The sequence below is a fragment of the Myripristis murdjan genome, chromosome 4 (assembly GCF_902150065.1).
Source record: "Myripristis murdjan chromosome 4, fMyrMur1.1, whole genome shotgun sequence".
Lineage (NCBI taxonomy): Eukaryota > Metazoa > Chordata > Actinopteri > Holocentriformes > Holocentridae > Myripristis > Myripristis murdjan.
Window position 1 is genome coordinate 27,060,204 of NC_043983.1, and position 27,209 is coordinate 27,087,412.

Sequence of the window (27,209 nt, forward strand, 5' to 3'; positions counted from 1 at the left end):
AGGGTAGATTGAAGTTATAGGTTAATATTACTATGAGGAAAATGGAAAGCCAGACAACGCCACCTGGGGAGTTTCACCCCAGGAAATACAAAAAGGACACACAGGTTCGTTCCCAATTAGGAGGCAGAGGCGAGTATTGACAATTAACATAAATTTTATTAGAAATAAGCAAAAATAACCAAAACCAAAAGGCAGGGGCTGGAGCTGCAGAAAAGAAGAAATAGTAAAAACAGCACAACTATACACAATTGAGAAATTACTTTATTACAATGAATACTAAAAAGGCCTGAATATAAATTCTAAAAAAGACAATTACAAAAGGTAAAACACCGCCCAACTTAACTGAAACTAAATAGAAAAAGGAGAGGAGGCCACTTGTGAGGGGCAGACTACACGGAGGGGTGCCTAGGAGTGCTACCGCTATTCTCCAGTGAACACAGCAAACACAGCAAACCTCACACAAAACAATAGTGCAGTCTATGGTGTCCCAGTGCAACTACTCACACGCAAAAAAGTGTAGGGACCTCACCACAAGTGCCGAGCCCCTCAACAATATGGCACTCCACACCTGGAATAAAGGAAAACTTACAGAAAACAACTCACAACATAAATAAGTATCCCAGCTGTTAACTAAATGGGCAAATAAACAACACCTGGGCATAACAAAGGACAAATTAGTAAACAAATAAGGCAAAAGAAAACCATAAATGAAAGGAAAAAAAAGGGAATAAATTAAAAGGGCAAGTAGGCAAAGCAGCAGTAGTCCATATGGGGCAGGAGGACCTACAAGAGGGAGAAACCAGTTAATTCGGCCCTTTACCATACCCTGAATGTATGGGGAAGAATTCTACTCACCACCTCTAGGCCTACGTAATAAATGGGACGGCAGGAGAGCAGTAGGGAAGTCCTTGACCCTGAATAGCCAACACATACACACACATTCATTACACTAGGCTGGAGGTAATACGGGTAAAGGAACCACCAAAAACAGTTGGGCACCTACCTAAGTGCAACAATGTGCAGCCACAGCAGGGACAGGGCATGAGGCAGGCAGAGAAAGAGCAGAGGCTCACAGGTGCCTTTTATTTCCTGACTCTGATTGAAGGGGGGCTGAGACAAGGGAGGAGTCAGGCTCAGGGTGCACTACCCTCCTGCACCACTGGATTAGGTTCACCACACAAACAAAAAGCTTCCCACCGCCTTAACCATGAACCTGTTATCAGCCCACAAAGCCCAGCTGATATTTCTTACGTCCAGACACTGAATCACCTTGAATTGTCCTTATCTCGGCTGCTGGAGTGACCATCTATCATCTTCCCAACCAACTCACCTGTTTGTCACAAAGACAGAGAAAAAAAAAAGGATTGACATGCTGCTACAAAAAAAAAAAAAAAAAAAAAAAAAAAAAAACTTGTCATTTGTGAATTTTATCAAAACATAATAAAAAGTAAATTGTCAGTGACTTGCTTTCCCAACAATAAAATAGATTCAATGGTTATTGCTCATGTGTTGACTCAGTGGAGGCTGTCATTCTTCATTGTTGCTTGTTTGATTGTCTTTGCCAAAAGGAAACAAACATAGCTGCATGTCATGATGTTTTTGCCAAATGAAGGCATAAATCTAGTGTTGGCCTCATGCCCAAAAGCCCGTGACTCATCAGAAACAAAGAACGCATTTCATTTCCACATCACAACGAAACAGTGCTTAAAAAGAAGTCACAGAAGGTCCATTTTCAGTTCATCACAGTTTTGGAAGCTGAAAAACTCCATTTATCCACTCATTAGCTATACCTACTTTGGTATTGAAAAAAAAAAAAGTTCTCTTTTTTATTTTTGCATTTTGTTTCCTGATTGTCATAGCCTTGTGCTGGTCAGATTTTACAAAAATAGCATTTTTTTTGTACATGCTTTAGGTACAGCCAATCTAAAAAAGAGGGGATAAAAAAAAGCCTTTGTAAAGCCTTAAGCAAGAAAAACACAATGCCGGTCCACGGACAAATAAAATGCAGTGCTTGTAACGTCTTCCTCTCTTGACCTGTGATGACAGAGGTCAATGGAAAAGATTGTTTTGTGGTTACAAAGAGAAGAAAAGAAAAACAGAGGGCTGGAGGTGACGGCTGGAGTTAGCGGACTGGGCTGATGTGGGATGTGTCCCTGAGCAGGGGTCTGAGTCCAGGGTTGGAGGTGAGGACTGGGCCTGAGGAAGAAACTGGGACTTGGAGAGAAACCTGTGAGAGTGCCAGGGCCGGAGGAGTAAAGAAAAGGCTGGCTGGAGGCGGGACGCTGAGGACTGCAGCTGGACAAGAGGGCCAGAGCTCAAAGAGTGAGTTTGGGCTGGGGGCGATCCCTGATGCTGGCTCGGGGCCAGGAATCGAGGACTTGTTTGCTGTGGAAAGAGGGCTTGAAATGAGCTGTCAGGACTGGCAGGGTTCCTTCAAGGTGGAACAGCTTCACTGATTTTCTGCCTTTCTCCGACTGGGGCTCTAACAGGATCTCATGGGGAAAAAAACAAGTCACGCTTCAAGTGCAGTGGGAGCACAGGCCTTTCCAGTGGGAATATATCTGGTAGTTCAAAACAGTTCAACAGTCCTGTTGTTTTTACATCACATTCTGTGTAATTTTACCAAATCCCTGGCACAAAAGTACCACACTAAGCTGCATTGTCTTGAAACTTGCTCACTATTACTCACTAATTTTAAAGCAGATACAAGTTACCATGGAAAAAATGATGCAGCAGGGATTTTTTTTTTATCATTTTGGTGTATGTGTCCATCACATAATGGTCAAGTTCGACTAGACAGTGAATTTAAATCTTTAAATTATTTCCCAGACCTCCGGATTTACTGAAGCAATTTTGTGATTGCTGTGATTGAAAGTATATTTTGGTTTGTGTTAGGATAGGTATTATATTGTTTCATTGTCAAACTTGAACAGACAAAGATTTAAAATGATGGGATTAAGACTTAGGGCTCTAGTTTCGCAGACCAGGCGAGGCGGGGGCGTAGCGCAGATGCGCTTCGCCAACTGGGTGTGGCCAGGCGGATTTTCCAAGTTTGGCACGCCGTTCTTGGTGGCGCAAGTACTCCGCCATCCCTCCTACCGGCGGAAGGGAGGAGAGAAGGCGTGGAGTGGGTTTGACACAGCCGATTCACATGTAACCAATCAAATGAGCCCCTGTCCTTGCCTTTAAAATGCGCTGCGCAAAGGCGTAATGAAAGTTTACACAGCTGACATGGAGGTCTATTGCCGCAGGCGGAGCGGAGCTCAGGAGACAGGCGCGGAGCAGAGACTAGCGAGCAGTGCGGACACGTCACCAAAACCTCACAGGCAGGCTTCCGGGATGTCAGACACATGAACGATGCAATAAATACCGAAAAAAACACTATTCAATGCTACGATCACAATCAGCACATACATATATCTCCATATCAACTGTCCCGTCACAGCTGATGTCAGATCAAAGGAGATTGGCACCGTTTGTGCTGATTGTGAGGTTTTGGTGATGTGCGCCAGCCAGCCAAACTTCCACTGCGCCGGCTCCGCTCCGCCTTGCGCTGAAAATAGACGTGGTTTCAGATGGCGAGCTTTTGGCGCACCTCGGCGAAGCCTTTTGGCACGAAGCTGTCACTGCGCCAAGCCGAATCTGTCGGCACCTCCCCCCGCTGCGCCGCCACTCCCATCTCGGCGAACCTCCGCCTGCGAAACTTGGAAACTGTCCGCCTCTCCCGTTTCGCCGGTCGAAACTAGCTCTGCGCGGGGTTCGCCTCACTGCGCCACCCCGCGCTGCGCCGGGAAACTAGAGCCCATAATGTTAAAATAAGCACTCACACGTTTGCTTATCAAATGCTTTTGACCTAAATGATTTACTAGTGAAATTAAACCATTGCTGGAATTCCCTCAAGGACCTCTGGACATCCACACACACAACTTTGAAAAACACTGGCCTTCACAACAATCTGCTAGAATAAACAAAAAAACAAAATACAAGAAACAGGACCCTTGAAAACACCAACACATACCAACACACACACACACACACACACACACACACACACACACACACACACACACACACACACACACACACACTCCAATAACACCAATCATGTTGACCTCTTTTTTCTGCAAGATAGCAGGGAAGGAAACAGCAGTTTTGGGATCAAGCTGTACGGCCGGATCAATACTCCACAGCAGATGGTTGAATAGGCTCCACAGCCTATCCAACCATCGATGAACAATCACTGTGAGCCTTTGACAGCAGTCACTGCAGTCACACAGGACATCTTTGGGCCATCTCTGGTCATTTTCCTCTCAAAAGACTCAGGAAGCTGTACAGCGTATCAGTCATACAGCCAATCAGTCAATACGCCAGACTCCTTTGTGGATATGAATTGAATGTAAGGGTGTAACAATGTGCTCAGTTGATACATCACTCTGGACTCACAATAGTCTTACAGTATCAGAAACTCTGGTGAAACGTGGTCTGTGCTGGGAAAAGTTTGGTTCAGGCTGCTTGCTTTTGGAGGACATGCCCTGCTAGGCTGCTTCCAGGCCCGTGAGTCACACTTTCACTTTAAAAAGTTTTGACCACTTCAGTAGGTGTGGTGCTGCTCAACTCAAGTTTAATTAGCAAATACTGGAAAATAAAACAATAAAATGAATGAGGAAGGTATAGAACAGGGGTAGGAAACCATGTGCCACGGAGAGCTGAGAGTCTGCAGGGTTTCATTTCAACCAAAAACGCCACTGACTGGTTCTTCCTCTCTGCTTGAAAGTGAGATAATCTGTGAAGTCACCTGATGGAGTTTTTGGTTGGAATGAAAACCTGCAGACTCTCGACTCTCCACAGCACATGGTTGCCTACTCCCAGTACAGAAGGTGCTATCGACATTGTTAATAAATTAAAACTAAAACCACTAAAAGCAGAGCAGCATTGTGTGCTGAAGGCATGTTTGAGAGGGGATGATGGTTCATGTGTGCTGCCGACAGGGTTTGGCAAGTCTTAAACACAGAGGACCCCCAGTCTGTTTATCAGAATTAGCCTAGATCTCCTCTAGTTTCTAATTTCCATGACTAGCTAGTTGTTAGCCTTCAAGCTAGGCTTTGGTCATTTTCCGCATATATATGTGATTTTTATTTCTGCGTTTGTAAATAGTTTTTATTGCCCAAAACTAAAAATTGGGTTTGCATCATTCTTTGAAATGCTCCATTATGAGTTTGGTTACATAACAGCAGCAAAAGTTTCCATTTCATTTATATATACAGTATATATATATATACTGTATATATATATATGTATATGTATATATATGTATATGTATGTATATGTATATGTATATGTATATATATCTGTGTGTGTGTGTGTGTGTGTGTGTATTTTTTTTTTTTTTTTTTGGCTCCATGATGCATACTGTGACCTTTTTGTCTCTTAATATATGGTGTAATGACTTTCTGTTAGATGCCTAATTGAATGTACTTTATGCATATGAATTTTGCCTTGCCAATGACCTTAGCATACTTTCTTGACCAGATTTGAATCACTAGATAATTCAATTAAGTGTTAAAAACTAATTCACCTGCTGCCTCACGTCAGTATGACTCAAGTCGACACATGGATATTATTGGCAACTTTCCTTCCTAAATCAATCAATTTGTAACCACCAATCAATGAAAAATTGTTTGTTAGTACATAAAAAACATAATGTAGAATTACATAAAGCAGAAAAGAGAAATGCAACAAATATGCAGCATACAGGTGTTTTCCTTTACTTCTCGTTGATGGATAGTTTGTAGTGCCAGGTCTAATTAATATTTCATAATTTATCTTGAATCATTAATTTATCAATTTATCAAAGAAACTTCTATTTTTTCTTATCACACTGTGGAGTGATGTTGAAGGGTTTTCAGTGTACTGAGTCTCTGGGACTCACAGGTGGTCATTTGAGTGGCACATATGTGTGCATGCACGTGCACTTCACTCCCCTGCTCTGATGGGGTCCATTTGGGAGTGGGAATTATCTTTCATTTGAATGATTCAGTTCATTCCGGTCTGTTCACCAAGATGGTTGAGCCACCAGTTCGTTCAGCCATCCCGCATGAGAGCTGCATCGCTCCAGAGCAGCGATTCGTTCCGAGAGCGAGGAACTGAACTGTAACCGGAGCCTCAATAAGCCTCCATTGTCTCGCTCACTGAACAGGACTGATTCAGTGAAGGAGGCTGAATTCAAAACAGAGAGACTCGGCTAGCTTACCTGTCAGTTCAGTCCCAGCCGTGTTGAAAAGACGTGAAAAACTGCTGCCTCCCACTCACACACATTTGGAAGTTATGCATAGGCAATTCATTTTGTGACTTGTGTGACTTCTTGTGTTCATTCATTTGCATAAAACCATACTTTACTTTAAGTTCAAGTCGCGCTTCCTCCTATCTATTGGGTTGAAAACAAAACGTAACTCGATGACTGGGTGCACTTGTTGTTGACTCCAGAATGCCCCGGTGCGCTGTTTGAAAAGATAAAGAGTTAAGATAAAGAGTTCAGGGAAGCAGGACACGTACTGCTCAACATCAAACTGAAACGTAGTTCCTAATAACTGGATGCAAACTGGTTTTTGCCCCTTTCCCTCCAAGACATCTTGAGGGCCAAATGAGATTTCACTTTCTGTGCTGATGAATGTCGGACAGATATACCAAACCAATGCATTCAAAAGCACTGATGATACAGTTAAGAAATCTCTGCTAAGAAAATCAGACAACCCTGGGCTGCACCAGCATGCCGTGAACAAAGCGGTCAAGTGGAGTGAGACTAATGCTCATGAGATTACCACAAAGAAAACAGAAGAAACTGTGTTTAGTTCACCATCTGATTCTCATAAAGTTGATATTGTTATTTATAATGGAAAAAAAACAAGCAGGTACTTTCATACAAATACTTATGTGTAATTATAGACCATCTGTTACTCTGTTATCCTGGAGAGACAACGCTGAATCTATCTGCAAATTTAAAAAAAAAAAAAAAAAAAAAAATTGATGTTTTTTTCTCCACTGCCTTAGATCCTCAGGGGCAAGTGTACAAATTTTTTAATTTATTTTTAATTTATTTATTTATTTGGTACGTATGTTTTGTCCACTAAGTTAAAACTCCACCAAATGAAAATTTTCTCAAAGACTGTAGAGAAACTCCATGAATGAGCCTACCACAGGAACATATTAAGGCTGGCCAGCAGCACTGCCTCTGACCCCAGCCACGTCCTCAACAGTGAATACAAACTGCTACCATCCAGCTGGAGGTATGGGGATCCACGATTTAATATGATCAGTCTGAAGCACTCTTTTGTACACCAGTCAATCCCAAAAAACAAATATGGGGCGATCCCATGAAATGGTTTGTATCACACTATAACATGGTGTGGTGCAAAGCAGTCACCAGTAATGCCTCCATGGTGTCAACCTAATTCTATACTCTCTATGTTCATGCATTTTGCAAGAATGCATGACAAGTCTCAGTTTCTGAGTTTTCGGTCTGCCCTGCTTATGTCCTCCATCTGTGACAAATAAACAATATTCCTCTTTTTATTCCCAGGAAATCCATTTTTTCTGTTCCCATGCTTCTCCTAGATAACATTCATTGTCTAATAAATATTTTGCTACCATTCATATTTCTAAAGGCATCATAATTATAGTCTTAAACTAAAACTCTTGATCTCTCCCTCATTTTCAGCTCAGCAATTCTTGTTGAAGTGTATTTCCAGGGCACCATGTCGCGCACACAGAATGAATTTGTGACTATATTTAAACAGGTAACCCACAGGTAATGCTGTCAACAGTACTGTAAGAAACAAATTATTTTAGTATGTCAAAGGTGGGCTGCCTTGTGTTTGTTGATTTAAAAAAGAATTTCTTTTTTCCATGTCTGAAGTTTCATTTAGCTGCTGGATGAAAACGTTCCTCTGTAGACAGTCAGAAGTCCGTGATGAAAACACTTCCTTCATCTGTTGCTGTGAAGAGGGGAAGTAATAGCTTGGTGATTCTGGTGCTGGGTGGATTTCATTTGTTTGGCGGTGAGGTGCAAGACAATCTCCTGCAGTCCTCACTGTCCGGTTGCACCCTGTCTTTGTTGGGAAATTGATATTAGAGGCTGCCAAAACAACAGTGTGATCAAAGGTGCGATCACACCTGCAATTTGTTTTCTCTGAACCAGAGTGGAAAAGTTTACTTTGTTATCAATAAACGAGGGCTTATAAAATAAAGTTACATCATGGACTTGCAAATACCTTGTTTTTTTTTTTTTTTTTTCCTCCTGACAAGGGGGTGGGAGATAGGCTTATAATTTAAACTGAGCATCATGGGCTGTCTGCACTGCAGCATGGTCAGTCTTAGGCACACAGGTTGTGTGGGCGTCACTGTGCGCACCTGCTATATTTTGGTGCAGTATCTGGCAAGTGCATCCAGGTACACTCTGCCCAAAGGCTTTGGATGAGGTGGAATATATGCAGAGGGTGTGTCAATGATGCATTGTCTTTCAGTCCAGTCATAGTGACCCTCACATACCTTAGAAACTGCAGAATCAAACACAATAATGGTGGGAAATCGCCAGTTTGGGAGGGCAACAAATACCAAGTCAGACTCTTACCATATCCACTGCAGTGGAAATTATTGTAGGTTTACCACCATTCACCATGCTTATACATGCCACCGCTAATAAAGGAGAGACACAAATTATTATTTTAAGTGGATTTGTAGGCTGCAACAACATATTATTGTGTTATTACTTCAAAATAATTTTAACATTTTTCATCACAATTTATTTTTATTCACCCTTATTGTCTGCAGGTGCTTGCAGGTGGGAGAGAAGTGACTTTGCACAGGCAAACAGTCGTGGGTTTGAGATGTCTATTCATAGGGCAAGGTCTAGGATGAAATTTCGACCAAAATAAGAACAACTATCTTTGTGCTGCTTCAGCTGAATGAACCTCCCACCTGTCAGCACCTCTCCTCCCACCTGTACACTGTTTAAAGATGAGGAAATTACCCAACAGTGGGAGCACTGCATGTGTTGGTCATTGCGCCTCCACAAAAATCCGACGCCTTGTCTTAAGTTAACTTCGACACTGTTTATTAATAAGCACCCCTGAAGAAACATGAAAATGAGCACCTGGCTGGTTTGCCCATGGCTCATTTTGTCATGCTTGGCTTTCCAGATATCAGGAACTTGAGCTATGATGTCAAGATTGACTCCTTATAAACATAATCCTGTGCATGTTTGGGTTATTCCTTATAATTCTCTCTTAAAGACCCTGTAAAAACTCTTCCTCATGCCTGGGACAAGGTGATGCTCAGCCTGACCGTATCCCTAGTCCTGACGGTGCAGGCTGGCCATAACGCTCACAAAAACCATGCTCCATTTGTGCATGACAAAAGAGCCTGACTCTCTTGTACGCACGATAAAGGCATTGCATCTCTATGATAAAGCTTACACAAATATGTGACAAAATTTGTGACAAAATGTTTTAGCAGATTATTTGACCCATTGAAGTATAACAGGATGTATTCATGTGACATGACATGAGGAGGATCATAGACCAACAGGATACCAGTTAGGGAAAGAAATATAGTTGTATTACGAATCAAATGCAAAGCAAAAACAACATAAGTCACAAATAGAAAAACAGAAGAGATTTGCAAAAGCATGAAAGACCACAATTTTACAGCACTTAACAAGATCAGTAAAAGGCAGGAGAGGACAGGACAAAAACACCACTGTACACAAACCTGTTTTTGTACCAAGGTACAAAAACAACATTTGATGGGATGGTTAGAGGAGTGGGATTATTCAAAAATTTTGTAAGGTTTTATTGGATGTGTGCAGCATTAGATCACCATTGACTATTCATCAACTATCTTCCGGGAAGTAAAGGTAATGAGAGGTCATTTCATGGGAACTTCAAGGAATGGCTCTACAGTTCTTGTGGAAAAAGAATATGACTCAAGTTTTCAGCTGACATGCCAGAGTTATTTGCTGGCACCTGAGTCAAACAAGGCAAACCGAAAGAGTAAATGCTCTGCAATTCTTGGTGCTGCTCGGTGTGGGCGCAGCCTAAGGCAGGCAGCCTGAGAGAAAAGACATGCACAAAGACAGCCAAGCAGAGCGAGAGACAGAGGGAGATAGCCAGCATGATGTGTCCTAAGGGAACAGCAGAAATACACCCGGTTCACATCTTTCACATTAGAAGAATTGATCGCTACATAGGAAATCTATGGAACGAGGAGCACGATACAATGAGCCTGTGAGTCACTCGCCGACAGAGAGGAGAACGTCGCTACTGTACATCCCATGGATTACTCAAAGAGACAGATAGAAATAAAAAGGCCAGTCAGAACAGGTTTATTATGGATTGTGCTGTCAAACACTGAGCCTTATATATGTAACAAATGAAATGCCTGGGGAGCTTAGAAATGGAGAGGATTGATAGTAAACATGGACACAAACACACAAGCAAACACATACAGTATACACACACACATGCACACACACATTCTCACAAGATACACCCTCTGTCACAGGCAAGGTTCAGCTTTTGTGTTGATATGTTTTTTCTACCATCTGCCTATATGAATAATGACTGGGCTGAGTCAGTATCCCCACAATCCACAGACACCTCTATACCTCACCCTTCTCCTCGGCTTCCTCTACTGTAGCTCCCGCTGCCCTGCTCCAGACTGTAGGCTGATTTCCTCCGCAGAAGTTTTGACTGTGGGACAGTCAAAGCACACAAGGAAGTCAAAGGCGAGTGCAGTTTCAGCGGAAACCAGATTCATCGTTGTGGCTCCGTTGCTATTACATTTTTTAAGTTTGTGAAGTGGACGTTTCTTTTCCTTTCCTAGTCGGCTGAGTGTGGGTCAGTGTGGGTTCTTGTGTAGCAGCAGCAGCCAAAAGCACTCATGGTTTAATTGATCAGTGTTGATCAGACACTCATAATTCTTGCTTCTGAGAACGTTATCAAGATCCTGTATCCTGCACCTTTGGAAATAAGGGGCTCGATTTTAATGATCTAAGTGCACGGTCTGAAGAGCATGGCAGAAGTGCATTTAGGGGGAAAAAGGGGTTACTGCGCCAGGTGCATGGCTTCAAATGGTTGTGCTTAGTCTCTTTGGTAATCATGGGTGTGTTTTGAGTGTAACATGAACCAAACCAATCTTCCATTCCCTTCAACAGCCAGGTGTGCCTTCACATTGGCGGATTGCTATTATAATGGCGTATTTGCCGGGGGAGAAGGAACACTCCTCTGCAGAGCCAACGGATCTGCTCATGTGCGACGTGAAAGCACGAGAGTAGACCGTCTATGGCAACAGGAGGATTCCACCAAAGCTACCTGAGGTCAAGCAGGCGTGGGAGGAGGTAGTGGTGAGCGTGTCCTCATCTTCTGGTGTCACCAGAACAGCTGCAAAGGTACAATGATATGAAGGAGGCAGGGAAAACAAAAGTTCTAGAGGATTAGAGTGCGGATCAGGATGCACATTTTTGTCCTAACCCCACATACGCCTGAGAGCAACCAGAAGCTGAGAGGCATTCTTTTTTTTTTTTTTATGTCTGAACCCAACCCGAGACCCAGAGTTTGCTTGTCCACCATCATTAACTAGGTTACATTTATTCCCTGATATTGCCTACATATTATGCTAAGCATTATCACGTAAACTCCAGCATCACATGGGAAGTTGCCCAAAGGTCCATTGTTTTGATTAATTACACACAAGTTTCACTAAAATAACGTTGAGGTGTCCGAACCTGACCTGAGCCTGAACATAATTTCAAAATCTCTGAACATAATTTCAAAATCTTTCCAGTCCCAGTATCCACACCCTAGGGAGGACCACCTACAGCAGCATCCTCTGCTGACAACACCTTGATGTACACAATCACATTGTCATCTCTTTATATTTAATGTTTTTGCATGTTTGTGCTCTGCTGCACATCCCTGTGTGTGTTGATAAAATAACTGGGAAAAATGTGCCATTGACTTCAGACCTGGTTTTTGTTGGTTAATCGCGCAGTGGCTTTGTACTGCCTCAAGATAGCACTGTGCCAACAGTGCACCTGACCACACCTCATTTTAAGACCAACACACCCATGAAAACAAGCAAAGACAGTTGGGTCACAGTTGGCCTAAGACAGGGACAACAGACATCACTGGCCAAGATGCTGCCTGCAGTGCAACATGCAAGGCTGAGCTCTGATGCAAAATTGATACAAGACAGTGAGGAGAGAGATAAAGATGACAGGATCAGTAAAAAGAGGGAGGGGGAAAACTGAAGCTAGCACAGCAGCTTCAGGGTATGTGGCACATGGCACACCACAGAAACTCTGCTTCTCCCCAAATGGCGTCTTTAATGACAGCAGGAAACTCAATCTGTGGGACTAAACAAAACATTCAGCATGGCATCACAGGCACTTACACTACTCCCTGCTGGGGAGTTCTGTTGTCTGTTGTCTTCAAATGCAGAAAGGATGTAAAGCACAAGGCCAGAAAAGGATTGATGTGTTAAAGCCTACAGGTGAAGTAAGATCCATGGGAATTTGAAGTCAGCACCATTAGAGATATCGCATAAACTGGCTTTCAGAAATTAAAAAAAAAAAAAAAAGTGAAGCTGTGACTGAAGCTCTTTGTTGGAACATAAATTTCATGGTGCACCCTTTGGGCCAAAACAGTTTCCTGGTTAGATGTTTAATAGGGAGATGACATGGTGCACAATATTTAGCTGCCTTTTGATTTAAAAAATGAGTGTGTGTGTGTGTGTGTGTGTGTGTGTGTGTGTGTGTGTGTGTGTGTGTGTGTGTGTGCTGGGGAGGGGTTAGGAAAGACAGATTACATTCAAGGGAGTAAGAATCGAGAGCAAAAACAAGAATCCTTATTTGTTTGCTTGGAACTGCCTGAACTAGAGAAATATTTTGCATGGAAGCTGTGAAATACATTAGCTCTTACATATGATTCATTACAGCAGAGGCTGATTTTGTGAGTAAAAGATGATACATTTCAGTGGAGGAAAGGGGAAACATGAAAAAAAAGAGGAACACAGTTTTGTCACAGCCATGCCCATATGAAAACAATAGAGCATTCCTCTGAGGGTGAAACAGAGCCATTTCCCAGATAGTATAGACCTGCGTCAACCGTTTTCATTGCACTTGAATTCAACACAGAAAGAAGATGGCATCCTCTCTCTTGTGGATATGTATTCTCCTACATGTGGTGAAGAGTGAAGTATGCACAGAGGTAAAGTAGAAATGTATGCATTATCATTGTGATTTTTCCTTAATTGATATAAAAGTTGATCAAGTGAAACGTCACTCTCATCGTTCTGTGGAGTTACATGATAAATGTTGATACATGGTAACAAATGATGACATGTGCTGCTGTTTTTCAGATGACTCACAATGTTTGCTATTGTAATGGAAGAAACCTCAGCTACATACCTGATGTTAATGCCGAGACACAAATCCTGGATTTTAGCTTCAACTACTTACCATCTTTAAACCAGAGCTTTTTCCCTCAATTACTGGATTTGAAACACCTTGATCTGACAAGGTGGGTACATTTTACTTTTACAGTAATAATAGGACTGGGCAATATATCACTAGTGCTGATATTATTGATATTGCATCATAAGAATGCATCTGTAAATATCTTATGAAAGCACCAAAAGTCATCCCTACAATATTGTCACATTATCGTTATCAAAGTATTCAGTAAAAGATATTGTGATATTTGATTATGTCCATATCACCCAGCCCTCAGTAATAATGTGCTTATTTGATCATAATTAAAGTTACTTGTCTCAGCCAATAATCACATGCTCGTTGATTCAACAGGTGCCAAATCCATCACATTGATGAGAACGCCTTCCAACATGTGAGAGGCATTGCAACTTTGATATTAACAGGAAATCCTATTGCTTACACATCAAACAGTACTTTCAGTGAATTACACCAGCTACAAAGGCTTGTTCTGGTGGATACAGGTCTCTTCTCTATAGCAGACGTTCGTATGTGTCACATGACCAACCTGCAGGAGCTCAATGTGGGGACGAACAGGCTTCTATCCATCTCTATTCCAGCTTGTTTCAGTAAATTCAAAGACTTCAGAAAACTGGACCTGCATGCTAATAACATATCTGTTATTAGAAGAGATCACACCGCTGTCTTGGGACGAATGCAGAACAACATCACAATTATATTATCCAGAAATCCAATACTGCATATAGAAACAGGAGCTTTTCGAAATATTTACCTACAGGAGCTTGAATTGCGTAATGCTTTTGTATCCTGTAATGCAAGCAAAGATGGGCTCAAAGCCCTGGTGGGCCTCACTGTTGAAAAACTGGTGCTGGGACGTTACTATGGTGATAGAGCGAGCCGAGTTGATGATGTTCATGGTTCTTTGGCGGGCTTGTGCCTTATAAACTTTAAAGAAATCAACCTCAGACAGAAAGAATGGACAGGCAGAATACTTCCTTTGTTTGACTGTATGTCAAATGCCACCAAAGTTACTATTAATCAAGGAAGAACAAGTTTCATGGAGAGTATACAACTGAGAAAAACTAAAGAGCTTATCATAACAAAGAGTGACATACGCGTAATGCCCACTGAGCAGCTCTCTCACCACCACACCCTGGAAAAACTCACAATCACAGAAAGTAAAAACCCTATTGTCTTTGATTATGGATTTTGCGATATGCCATCACTCAAATATGTGGACGTGAGCAACAATCAGCTCGTCACAAAAAAAAGCTGGCAGTTACTTTTCCAAGAGACGCCTAATATTCAGTACCTTAACATGAGCTTTAATTCTGAGGCCAATTTTGATTTCAAGGGACTGCAGGGTTTTAGGAATCTCGAGGTGTTGGATTTTCACCGCACAAAGATAAGCTGTGTCAGAGAGTATGTGGATATGACAGACCTTAATCGCTTACAGTATTTGGATTTATCGTATACGGGAAGCACATTCACCCACCCGCTATCATTTCAAGGACTGGGAAATCTCAGAGTCCTGAAAATGTCCAGCAGCCTTTTCCTCGGTGACGTTTTGAAACACCTGTTTGTGAATCTCACACAACTCGAGATGTTAGATGTTTCATTCAGTTCTATTGAACACCTGCCTTTGGAGTCTTTTGGTAATCTAAAGCAATTAACACAGTTGATTGCCAGTGGAAATAAACTCATGTCTGTTGACTTTCTCACAAACCCTAGCCTTTTATCACTGATTAGGTTAGACGCAGCAGAGAATCACATTTCTGCTATTCCTGACAATGTCCTTCGAAATCTCCCCAAAACACTCCAAACACTGGACATATCTTTTAACCCAGTTGACTGCTCTTGTAGTCAGGCTAGTTTTATTGTATGGATACAAAATCATAAAAATATTATGAAAAATTGGCATGATACTTACTGTAGATCAGACTCAACTTCAACCAAGCCCAGAGTACATGACTTTGATAGTGAGTACTGCACTCACGTTGTCACGGGTAAAATCCTTGGAAGCATCTTTGCTGTTGTCTTCCTGCTTGCAGCGTCTGCATTGGTGTACAAGTTCCAGTTCCATTGCTTTGTTTTACTGAAAGGTTACACCACATCCCAGCAAACAGAATGTCACTATGATGCTTTTGTCATTTACTCCAGCAAGGATGAGAGCTGGGTTACAGGGGAACTAGTGGAAAATCTCGAAAAAGGAGTCCCTCCCGTTCAGCTGTGCCTCTACGAGCGGGATTTTGAGGTGGGAAGATCTATCACCTCCAGCATCATAGAGGATGGCATCATGGGTAGCCGTAAAGTCATCGTGGTGGTGTCACGCCACTTTGTTGACAGCACCTGGTGTCGTTTTGAGTTTGAGATAGCTCAGTCCTGGCAGCTGTTGGGGGGTGGCTCGAACATCATCATTATTATGTTGGAAGACGTAGAAAAAGAGATGAGCAGGAGAGTCTTTGGACTTCACCGGTACCTCAGGAGGAACACGTATCTGGAATGGAAGGACAACCCCATCAGCAAAGTGAGATTCTGGACCCGGCTGAGGAAAGCCGTCATCTCAAAGACGGAAACATGAGGGGATTGATGAGAAGAATTAAGAAAAGACAAGAAAAATGTGTAATTTCAGTGTCTCAAGGCAGACAGAGAAAGAGTTTTAGCTGTAAAAAACATTCCTCAAAAGTAGAACGACTCATGAGACACTGCACAAACGTATCTTGTTAAACGTGTGAAGTAAAATCAGTCATAGATGTTGTTACGTGGCTAAGTAATATTACACAGAAGCCCTGTGAAAAAGGCGAGGGATAACAGAGGAGGGTGCTACTTTTGGAAAGCCTAGTGCTCATTACAACTAGACTTTTATTTTAGGTACTTTTCTAAGATCAAACAAGCAATACAGTATCTACACTTTACCAAACACCATACACAGTGTTTCCTTTGGGATGCTGTTGTTGCTGTTTTTCCAAGATCATTTTGTGTCCCAAAATAGGGGGAACCCTGGTATCTCAGCCAGTTGTATGAATCATCGAATCCTGCCCAACAACTTTGCTGCATGTCATACTCTGTCATACACTAAGTATCTGTTTCTCTGCACTATCCTGTTGAATGTGAGCAGAAATGCTGTGAGACTGTTAATTTCCTAAACCAACAAGAAAACGACTAAATGGCCTGAGGAAAATCCATTTATTGCGTTTGAGTAATGTCTTGGTTTCAAATGTCTAGGGGAGAACTGTAGGGTTTTTTGTGTGTTATTTTTGTTTTGTTTTGTTTTTTGTTTTGTTTTTTTGCTCCACCCATTGAGGCTTAATTCATCCACTAACATTATTTATAAAAATGTTCCTAAAAACGTTGACAAAGCTATAACCTGCTGTCAGAGGTACTTGTAATACTAACATTTTGTATTTTACAAGCCATGCTTTTTTTTTTTTTTTTTTTTCCATCTTTGACAAAGGTAATTACACTGAAACAAACAAACAAACATACATACATACATAGCGGCAGTTACGGCACCTACTTTTTTCAGTTTCTTATTCATTCCACCTGGTTGATGAGCACACTTCCCCTTTTCTTGCTTACCAAGAAATGACATCAATGATTTGTGTTTGCATGTGTGTGTATAGAACGGGATGTATGCTTCATATTGACAGTGCTGTGAGTTCAACTGTTTATGTGAAATAAAAAGTGATTCTGTTTTAACTCTGTGTCATGTAGTAAATGAATCAGACATTTGGGGTGTTTGTATCATTGAGAGGTTTTCTGCATTAGTTCTTCATAAAGATTCACTCTGCAGTGTGAAGACTAGGACAGAATTCTGTCATTTTGTCATTAAAGTTGTGTGCGTGTGCGTGTGAGAGAGAGAGAGTGAGATAGAGAGAGACCATCCCTCTTCTCTTCCCCTCTAATATCCATTCAGTCGACTCACCGTGAGGTTTTACACTCAGAGAATGGAAATGAGTTTATAACTTATTGGGCCAAACAACCCTTTCAACAACAAATCAGAAAGATACTATACAACAAGAATACTAAAGGCATGCAGTCAGTCCTACTGTTTTTATATGTTTGCATATCATATCATTCATGCCAGTCAACTGACTCTCCATTCATCCAAGCAACAGCCTCGGCTGACACATCAGCTTTGTGAAATTATTCAAATCTCCAGACGACTAACGGCTGTGACTGGACTGAGTATGACACATGAATAGCTTTCACATATCTCATCTCATCTTGATGGATGGTTCCTCTCTCAGTATGCCGTGTGGCATTTTAAAAACGTTCTCACCACAGGGTAGTCTTAGCGGATCACCACAACTGCTCCAACTCATCAGTGCTTTATCACCAGAATGCTAAGTGGAGATCACTAGTCATTAGGCGCCAACCACATCTGCTTGAAGCTGCCACTGCAAAATCACTGGTAACCATGAAATATGTATCTATATCTGTATCTATCTGTCAGTCTATATTACATGATACATCAGTGTTTCCCGCAGGTCTGAGAGGGAGGGATTGGGGGTTAGCGAAGAAAAGTGTCTTTTGAAATTATTTTAAAATATTAGCCTATTATTGATATTTCGTTTTTTTAAATCTTCATTTTAATAATAATTAATTCTCCCCCATGTTTTAGTGATTTTATTCAAACCATGTTAGTAATTCACCTTGTTTGTCCCTTTCCCTTTCTTTGTCAGCAGTGTGTTTTAAAAAGTCACCCCACTCATTTTTTTCATAAAAGCAGGCGAGTGGTGAGTGGAAGTGCCTTGTTGTTAATGATGTACTGAAATGATCAGAGCCAAAGTGGCACCGAATGACACTTCCTTTGTCCAACGCTCTGTATTGGTGAGACACTAAAGGTATGATAAGGTACCGAATTTTGATGCTTAGTTCCACTAATAACATTAAGACTGTGTGTGTGTGTCTGTGTCTTGGCAAACTAAAGTGCTGGTTACATGGTGATGAAAACCGGGTGGGGGTTGTACTCGGGTGGCTGTAAATACTATATACCTGGAAGAGGTGTGGAAGTGTGTGCAAAATGCCGCATATTGCTGTTGTCATGTGAAGACCTCCTCACCCACAGTTCTGGTGACTTTTCATGTTCTCATCTCTGTTAAAAAGACTGCAAGGAGAACAGAAAGACTGAACGACCTCTCTGGGTTTGGACAATTCTGTGACCCCCCCCAAATCCCACTGATAAATGTCAAAAGTGCATTGTCGCGAAGCTAAAAACAAGGCTGTTTTTTTTCTGTTTCTGAAAGGCTGACATTTTGGCGGAACAAGGTCCTGACATGACAATATGCTCGAGGACAGCGGGACCTCACACACGATACAAAAGGGCAATGCAATCCATACAGACAGTAAACTAAATATTTACCTCTATCTATACAGTAGCTGGGTGTGTTTGGACAGTGTGGTGTACAGGGTATTTGTAGCTGTAAGGGGAAGCGGGCAAAAAAGACAGAGAAACAAAGAAAAGGGCAATCATACATGAAAAGGTGATAAATAGCAGCAGTAATTAGGCTTACAGACAGCATTATTGGACAGTAAGGAGCAGGGGTGGAAGGGTCCATCAGTCAGGATCGATGTATTAATTCAATGACCGGCGACCCAGTATCATCGATGCAAAGTGAAAACACCAATCAATATAATTTTTAAGATAATGATACGCCTTTATTTTGAAATTCAAATGCCACATCTGTGTGATCATTTCAGATCCTTCCTTCAAACTGTGTGAGCACCAGGCAGATCATGCAGCAGCCAAGAAAAAAAAATAAATAAATTTATTATCCTCTCAGGAATAAATCAGCACTATGGACATATGTCTGATTTCAGAAAAAAAGCATAGATGTGCATTGTATAAGTTCTTATTATATGAATAAGAATGATTTGTTTTTCAAGATCTCTTTTTTATTTCATTAGAAAACATGTTGCTTTTCAGCTAAAATGACTGGAAGAGTTCAAAATTTAAAAAAAAAATCAAATCATATTTTAGTTGCTTTTAGTCAGAGAGACAGAAATGTAGCTGATTGTGTGAAATGGGCGCATGATACTGTGTCGTATCGATCACAGACCCCTGAATTAAATGGAATTGAAATCGTCTTGTGGCAGACTTTGTGATATAAGCTAAAATCATATTCTTGTCCAAAAAAAAAATCAATATAATATCGTACAGTGATGACACTTGTGATCTACACCCCCGGTAAAGAGGAGGCCTGGCTTTGCGAGGGCTTGCACTGAGTGAATTTTAACGGGGCCGGGTGTCAGCTCTTGGCAAGAAGCTGCAGAGGTGGCAGGTGCTATTGCTCTTTACGGGCCGGCGCCGTCTCCCAGAGGAGCATTTTTTTGAGCAGGTGCTTCCTGGGGTGAGAAAGGCTGGTGGCAATCCTTCCTGCCCCTTTCTTCGCCCTGGCGTTGTGTGACTCCTCCATGAGCGGCGGCTGACAGCTTATGACCCGCTCAGCAGCACAAACGACACATTGCGGCTTGGCATCAGGGCCAGAGGTGGTCTACTGATTGATAGGTTTGGAGGGCATCTGAGCATCTAAACTAATTATGATTAATGGCTCTGTGTCTGCTGGATCACAAACTGCAGATGCGTGAAATTAACTTTAATTACTCAGTTTGTACAGTTCAGTTGTTTTTGTTTTGTTCTGGTCGAACACTGACTGGGTTAGTGTGTGGATCAGCTAAATATATCAGCCGCTGAGCATTCCTCAAGGTGTGCATTTAAATGTCTGTTTATGAAATGGATGCGCTGTTTATCGTATCAGTAAAAATAACTGTGGCGGTGCCTAGTTTCATTGTGTGTTTTAAATATTTCATCAATATAAAGTATTTTATGCAACCAAACGGTATTTATTCATGGAAGCAAACAACCGTTGGGAGTCAGCTTTACTTAAAAGTGCTGACAAGACAGATACAGTTGTATATTAAGCTGAGATGTCATCGATAGCAGATAGCTCCAAACTCTGCTCCTTCCTCTACACTGACACTGCTTGTGTTTATGTATTCCTGGGGGAGGCAGAGGCAGGTATGTCTAATGTAAACTGATAAAGCCTCACCAACATTTCCTATTATGAGATTCAGGTGCCTATTATGTGGCTGGGGATTGTAGCTGGGTATGCCCTAAAGTTGATCATCTAAGTGTGAAAAGCCTTTCCTTGTGGTTGCCTACCTACTAAACAGCCCTACCTTATAGACGGCCTCCCTGATGTGAACATGATAAATACGCTTTTAAAGCTACATTAAACTGCATCATTTCATGCTGGCTGGCTCAAAGTTGCATATATCACGCTTAATGGAGTCATAAGATCCCATGCAATATTCATGAGTTCCTCTCACATTCAGGAAACATTGTCAGAACAGGATTAGGAACTATTCAACTACCTGCTCTCTCTCTCTCTCTCTGTGAGTGTGTGTGTGTGTGTGTGTGTCTTTAATTCTGTCTCCAGAGTGCCAACCTCTTTTGGCTGATCAGCAGCTAAACTCATTACATTTTGATTGTAGGTCATTGGCTTCCCACCATATGCTACTGAGTGGTCCAATGCCCCCAAGCTATATTCATGGAAAGTTCAAGAAAGTATACAGAGATTAGGCAGCCCAATTTAGCTCCAGGCTATCCCTTTCCATCATGCCTCCGAAGGCAAAAGCCCTGCGGCACTCTCAGGTGAGTATATGCTACATTTTAAATGTCTGCACATAACATTATTCCCAGTAACTATAAACATGAACCATTTGTTTCAAAAATCCTCTGACTCACTGCCAGCCTCTTCAGACAAAGAACAGCCAACATCTCGAGAGCTGCGTCCTGACAGCTTTCACCTTACTTAGTCCTTAAGCCCTATTCCAACAGGACACATTTTCAGGACAATGTCTTGAAGTAATAATTATTGCAGGACTTCTGTAATGCATTTGGCCTGTTCAGACGAGATAAAGCATCTCAGCAATAAGTCTCAGTAAAAACAGAGTTGAGGATACTGACTCCATCTATGCATTGTTGACACACCAAAAATGTTCTTATGTAGTTTCTGCTAAAAAATATATCACTGTACAAAACAATTTAAATGCAAACAGATGTAGACAGACTATTAAGCCATAGTCCTACTGTAGTCAACTCTACAGACAATAAATATATTGTCTACAGCAAATGATCTGACTTAAAGCTGCTTTAAGAGTCAGCCCTCTGACCAGTTGATCCACTCATGAATGTCTTTCAACGGCCTTTATTTGCTGTCTTCGACGTACAGTTGGATTGCAATAATGCTGTGAACTTGTAGAACCGGGAAAAGTTATTTGCACAAGCTAATTACCTAGGGTTAGGTTTAAATAGCGTTTCACAGTAGGTAAAAGATGGTAGACTTTTTACTGACAAGGGAGCGCACAGTTTGTAAAAGTTACTGAGAATTCAGATGGGAGTAAAATAGCGGAGATACTCCACTCTCATGTGTTGTTGGTATAATTTTACAGGTTCAAGAGAGATTTTCAATATTTGTCTTTGCCATTTAGAGCACTGGTCTTCTTTGTGTGAATGCTGTTAAACAAGCCACCAATATAAGTTACTGTTGTGCTCCTCTAAGATAAGCACAAACACAAAAACCATCGGGGAATGCAGCAACACAACAACTAAAATAACTGAGTTCTTCTTGTGCACTTGTTGTGCAGTATATGCATTTACACCTGGATTTTTATAAAATCGCTAAGCTGAATCCAGATCAAATCCAAATGTCCAAGATGCACCTTAATGCATCTACTACAATATAAAGCTGACTACTGCCACTATTTATGATAATCATTATTACTGAAGTGGGTTTTGTACTGCCTTGCATCCTGCCACGTTTGCACACCATGACACTTCTGAGGCTTGCAAATGCATGTTCTGTAGTGCTAAAATTCATATGGCCGCATATACTATATTTCAGGAGAATACGGTGCATTTATTCACAAGAGCAGAGGTGCACTGCGGTGACGCATGAGCATTGTTTACTACTGTGCTTGATATGCTTGATGCAGAGTGCCATGGAAAAGAGGAGGCAATAACAAAAGTAATTTACAGAGGTGAGGAACACTCTTCCAGTTAATGTTTTGGAAAAAATGCCTCAAGGTAACGGTGTGGACCATTTATGAAGTTAGTTTGTGAATTTATGGACAGTTATTGAAGCTGAAGGCCTTCTCATAAAGGTTCAGTGTTGCGCTACTCAAGGTGAAGTTGGCATCAGCCACCTTGGCCCTGGAGCTCGTTCATTTTAACTTCCCTGTGTGTCTTAAAACAACAGTTCACCCAACACACAAGACACTTTCCCAGAGCACGACCTATCCATCCAGATTGTTTCTGTGTCATCTCAAGAGGTTTCCAGGCTGCTGCGGTATACAATGGACCATATCCATCCAGCCCCAACACAATGGGTATTGTTAGGTGGAACAGCAACAGCTCTTTCCAGCACTGATACCGAGGCTAATCAAAAAGTCACAGGGCTGAAGATTTTCATTGGGAACTATTCCTGGCCAAAGACTGTTTGCAAACCGTATCTATTCATTCCCATGGGGTACAACATTTTTGACATGTTGAGCTCAACAAACAAATACCAATCCAGCCTCACTGTATTAGAGTGAAGGGAGATGGGGAAGATCAGAGCAGACTGGAAACTTCGAAAATCACAAAGCAACCACCTGGATGAATAGACTGTATTACAAGTAGGTGCGAAAAAATATATTTTTGGTATTTTCTCTGATGATGCGTAACATGTTGGAATCAAACCTGGGCCGCTGTGGTTAGGGCTGGGATGCTGCGTTCACAAGGAATCCAAGAGATGTTAACCACAGTTGGTAATGTTAACAGCACAGAATAACTATGGAGCCAGCAGGATGGCAAGAAACACCACAGGATGATGTGTTGCAGTGGTGATGTTGCACTGTTTGCAGAAAAAAAAAATATTATTATATTATTATATTGTACAAAATTGTTTTGTTTGTTTTGTGTTTGTTTTACATAATTATCTTCAATAATACTGGTAATTCATATTGCTATAAATTTACTATGTTAACACAGCCTGCTGTTGGAAGTATCCCCAAAGGACCTCAGATGCTGCTCATTGTAATTCTGGGTATTGTTGCACCTGGATTTTCAGATATTAATTGTCCAAATCCACCGTATTCTGTTTTTGTGATGTGCTGTGTAGCATCTGGTTGTAAAGACACCAAAAAAGTTAGAATATTTTAATTATGGACAGCAGTGCCGTCTACCATTGCCAGCATTATCTACCAGTCTCGTCTTATTTTACCGTCCTGCTCTCATCCGTAATAATGACATCTGGCCGACTAACAGGAAAAAGTTATATGGGCAGTGCTATTGTAGTGTGCTATCCACAGTATGCTTTAGTTGCTTTACAGTTTGAATAATTCTCACTCTCCTTTGACTTGTGACCACCATTAAACCAATATCTACTCTAGGCTTGACCTCTGTCATGTTTCAATAACTCACATGCGCATATGAGAGTAAGTCTGTAGTTTTTGTCTGAAATTGTTGCAAATTTGAAAATAAATATGATCTCACATGTCAATCACATTTACACACTTTCGTCGGTCATCAGCGTTTTTGGAACAGGTTTGATTTTAAGCCATTTTATTTCTGTGGTGATCACCGAGTGCACACTTTTCCCGTGGCACAATTTGGATCGTCTAGAACCTCCTTCCTGCTCGGGATGCCTTCTCAGGGTCCAATATTTTCTTTTTGTCTCATACTGTGGATTTTGGCAAAGAACACAATAATAAAATGCATCAAACTCAATGTGCAAGGTCTCTATGCATAATGATTCTTATCAGATGATGGATTTTAAAAAATGCATACAAAACTACTACTTGGTGTGCAGCACTGTACTCTTTAAACCTAGAGGAAAACCCACAACTGTGCCAACGTGCTATTCCAACACTGACCTTTACATTTGCTGCTAAGTGAGTTAATAGCTCTGCTTAAGGATCTGCTCACAAAATCTGATTTACCACTGCAAAATTGAGAGATCCAGTTCTCACTGAAATGGCCCATTTTGCATATCTATATGTCACAGAGCGGCAAAACCATCAGCCTAATGGTATTTCACGAATATGGAGGATTTTATGAAGAGATTTTTATTCCATGAGCCCTCTTTCACTTTCCAGTAACCTGAGGTTAGCTTTTATGATTTCTGTGAAATAATGCTTCCAGCTCATTCTTCTTTTGGTATTGTAGCTGTGATTCACCTTGAAATGTTACGGTAAATTGGCACACGAATGTAGTTCTTATTTCTGGAGGTGTTATCACTGCTGGTTTGTCTTTGTTTAACCCCCCACCTCACTATCTCATGATTGATTTTAACTGCAATTACATATAATTGGGCCGCTGCATCAAAAAAGAAAGAAAGAAAAAACTAACTCACACAAATAATCTCTCATTATCCATCAGGAGAAAAATTACAGTGAGCTTGCATGGATTCCTACTCAAATGGGGCTTAAATATTCCTCCCAATGCACACGACAGGCCGAGATTTCAACTGAAGTGTAATTGCATTTTCAATCTCCAACACTTTAGTAGATTAATATATCTCTCTGGTGAATGACACGCAGGCTGTGCAATTTCACATTGGTATTTATTTGGGTACATCACCCACAGAACTTGATAGATATCCTATGTGTAGCATTATTCTCAACACCGACGTCTCCTTCTAAATAAATAAATAAATAAATAAATAAATAAATAAATAAATAAATAATGGTATTGAGCAGAATGTATTGAGTTAGTGGAGAGAGCCGATAAAAAACGAATGGAACGCAGCTGCTTATTGCACATAGACCACAAAGAATTCCCCTCAATACAGAGAAATGTGTTCACCAGGGAGTTATCAGCACACAGCCTGACCAACAATGCTGGCAGTGACACACCACACATTAACATGTGACTAGAACTAGGTGATTTTTTTTTTTTTTTTTTTTTTTTTCCCTAGTGACACAGTAACATACCAGTTCTGTTTAATTTTTGGACATCTATCACTCCTACCGACACAAATCGCATTACAGTAACTTTTCTAATATAAATTGTGTTACTTCTGTCACTTGAGCACAAATTTATCACTCGAAAAATCACATTAAATAGATAAACCACTGTTGCCTGTTTGCATTGATATTGTCTAGTGCAGCTGGGAAACATTCAGACGGTTATGGAGCAGTAAATTTTTATCTCCTGGCAGAATGAGTAGGATTTGTCAGTTCTGGTTTGTAAACACAGTTTTCAAAGTTGGCCAATATATTCACTGGGGTTGGTTACATTTCCTTTCTCCCTTTTCTTAGCTTCCAGTTGGATGTTATGCCACTGATCTTGCAGTGCACACTGTGATTGGCTGGGAGTTTAACACCCGCTGCCTAAAGGCCAATGCCGAGAAGAAGCAAAACAAGAAAATCCAGGCAGAGGGCAGGATTTCTGCTGACACACACACCAACACACACTTCTAGTGGCTTATACGTGATGACTGATTATTTTGTGTGTTTTTTTTTTTTAGGAAAATCCTACACATTCTGCCTTTGATATGATGTAATGTGCAAAACTGCTCAACACAAGATTCTGTGTCCTGTTCACCTTTCGATAAGTTCAGGTTTTAGAAAGTAATGCAAAATTAACTGCGAATTACATTATAGAGAGAGTAACTGGTCAAGTAATGTGGTTGCAATTAACAGAAAGCAATGAGAAACCTTACTTTTACACTCCTACCCACACAAATGTATCACCCAAGATATCCAACCTTCACAAGCTTCACAAAGCGGTGGAGAGGCTTTCCGAGTGAAAAACAGAATATAAAACATTTTATGCAACCCAGAGCCTGTTGTTTAAGTGACTGTGAATTATTCTAGTGTCCTGTAGAGTCCACTCGTCCCCAGAATGCCCTTGTGATTCCGAGCACCATCCTACAAGATAAGAAATGACCCCACAAAAAACAGATAAACTCTCCCCGTAGACAGGCAGATTAATCAGTGCCTTCCCAAGCAGATTCAGGTAAGCATGAAAACAGAAGTGTTAAGGAGCAGATGTCCAGACCCCAGAGCATTCCTCTTCCCCCTCCGAGACCAGTCAATAAATCGCTAGACTCCATCAGCATTGAACTGCCATACCTCTAAGCCATTTTGCTGAGGACATGTTAGTTTATTTAACATTTATTTAACCGGATAAGCCCCACAGGGATCGAAAAACTCAACTGAGGGACCCTTGGCCAAGAAAATAACTGCAGTGAGATTAAATAGCTGTGCTAGTTAAACAGGCAAGTTAAATTGTTATTAACTGACAGCATTTACACTCTTGTAAATGCTGTCAGTAAATTCCAACAAAATGCTTTGTATCTTAGCAGTGCTTCTTTGAAAACCATTGAATATAGCAATTTAAAACTGATGCTATTCAAAGTGGTTCTCTGGCAAAATAAAACATTTTCAGACTTGGTTTGCTTGAGTTTTGGTACAAATCAGCCCTCGAGAGTTTATATTGTTGCAATTTTCTTAAAGTTTGGATGGATTACACCAAAATACCAAATACAAACACAGGAGGTGGGAACATAATTATCGCTACCATAAAGGTGGCAAAGGTTATGTAATCTGTGTGTTAGTGACCAAGATACCTCAATACGTTCTGAATGGATTTACATGAAACTTTGTGAAAGGGTCAGTGCTGCCAACCAAGGAGTTATTTAAATATTCATGCCTG

The 27,209-nt window shown here is 41.1% G+C and overlaps 1 protein-coding gene and 1 long non-coding RNA gene across 2 annotated transcripts; one reads left to right on the forward strand and one right to left on the reverse strand.

Annotated features, from left to right (window-relative positions):
• Nucleotides 1–265: 265 nt before the first annotated feature.
• Nucleotides 266–1,042, reverse strand: LOC115358229 (uncharacterized). The gene is made up of 3 exons (XR_003928166.1): nucleotides 1,004–1,042; nucleotides 856–914; nucleotides 266–783 (listed from the first exon to the last, which is right to left on the reverse strand). It is a non-coding gene; the product is annotated as an uncharacterized LOC115358229 (long non-coding RNA).
• A 12,154-nt stretch (nucleotides 1,043–13,196) lies between these two features.
• On the forward strand, nucleotides 13,197–16,085 carry LOC115358002 (toll-like receptor 4). The gene is made up of 3 exons (XM_030049772.1): nucleotides 13,197–13,262; nucleotides 13,414–13,574; nucleotides 13,859–16,085. The coding sequence occupies exons 1-3, from the start codon at nucleotides 13,197–13,199 to the stop codon at nucleotides 16,083–16,085; spliced, it is 2,454 nt and encodes an 817-aa protein (XP_029905632.1).
• Nucleotides 16,086–27,209: the final 11,124 nt, after the last annotated feature.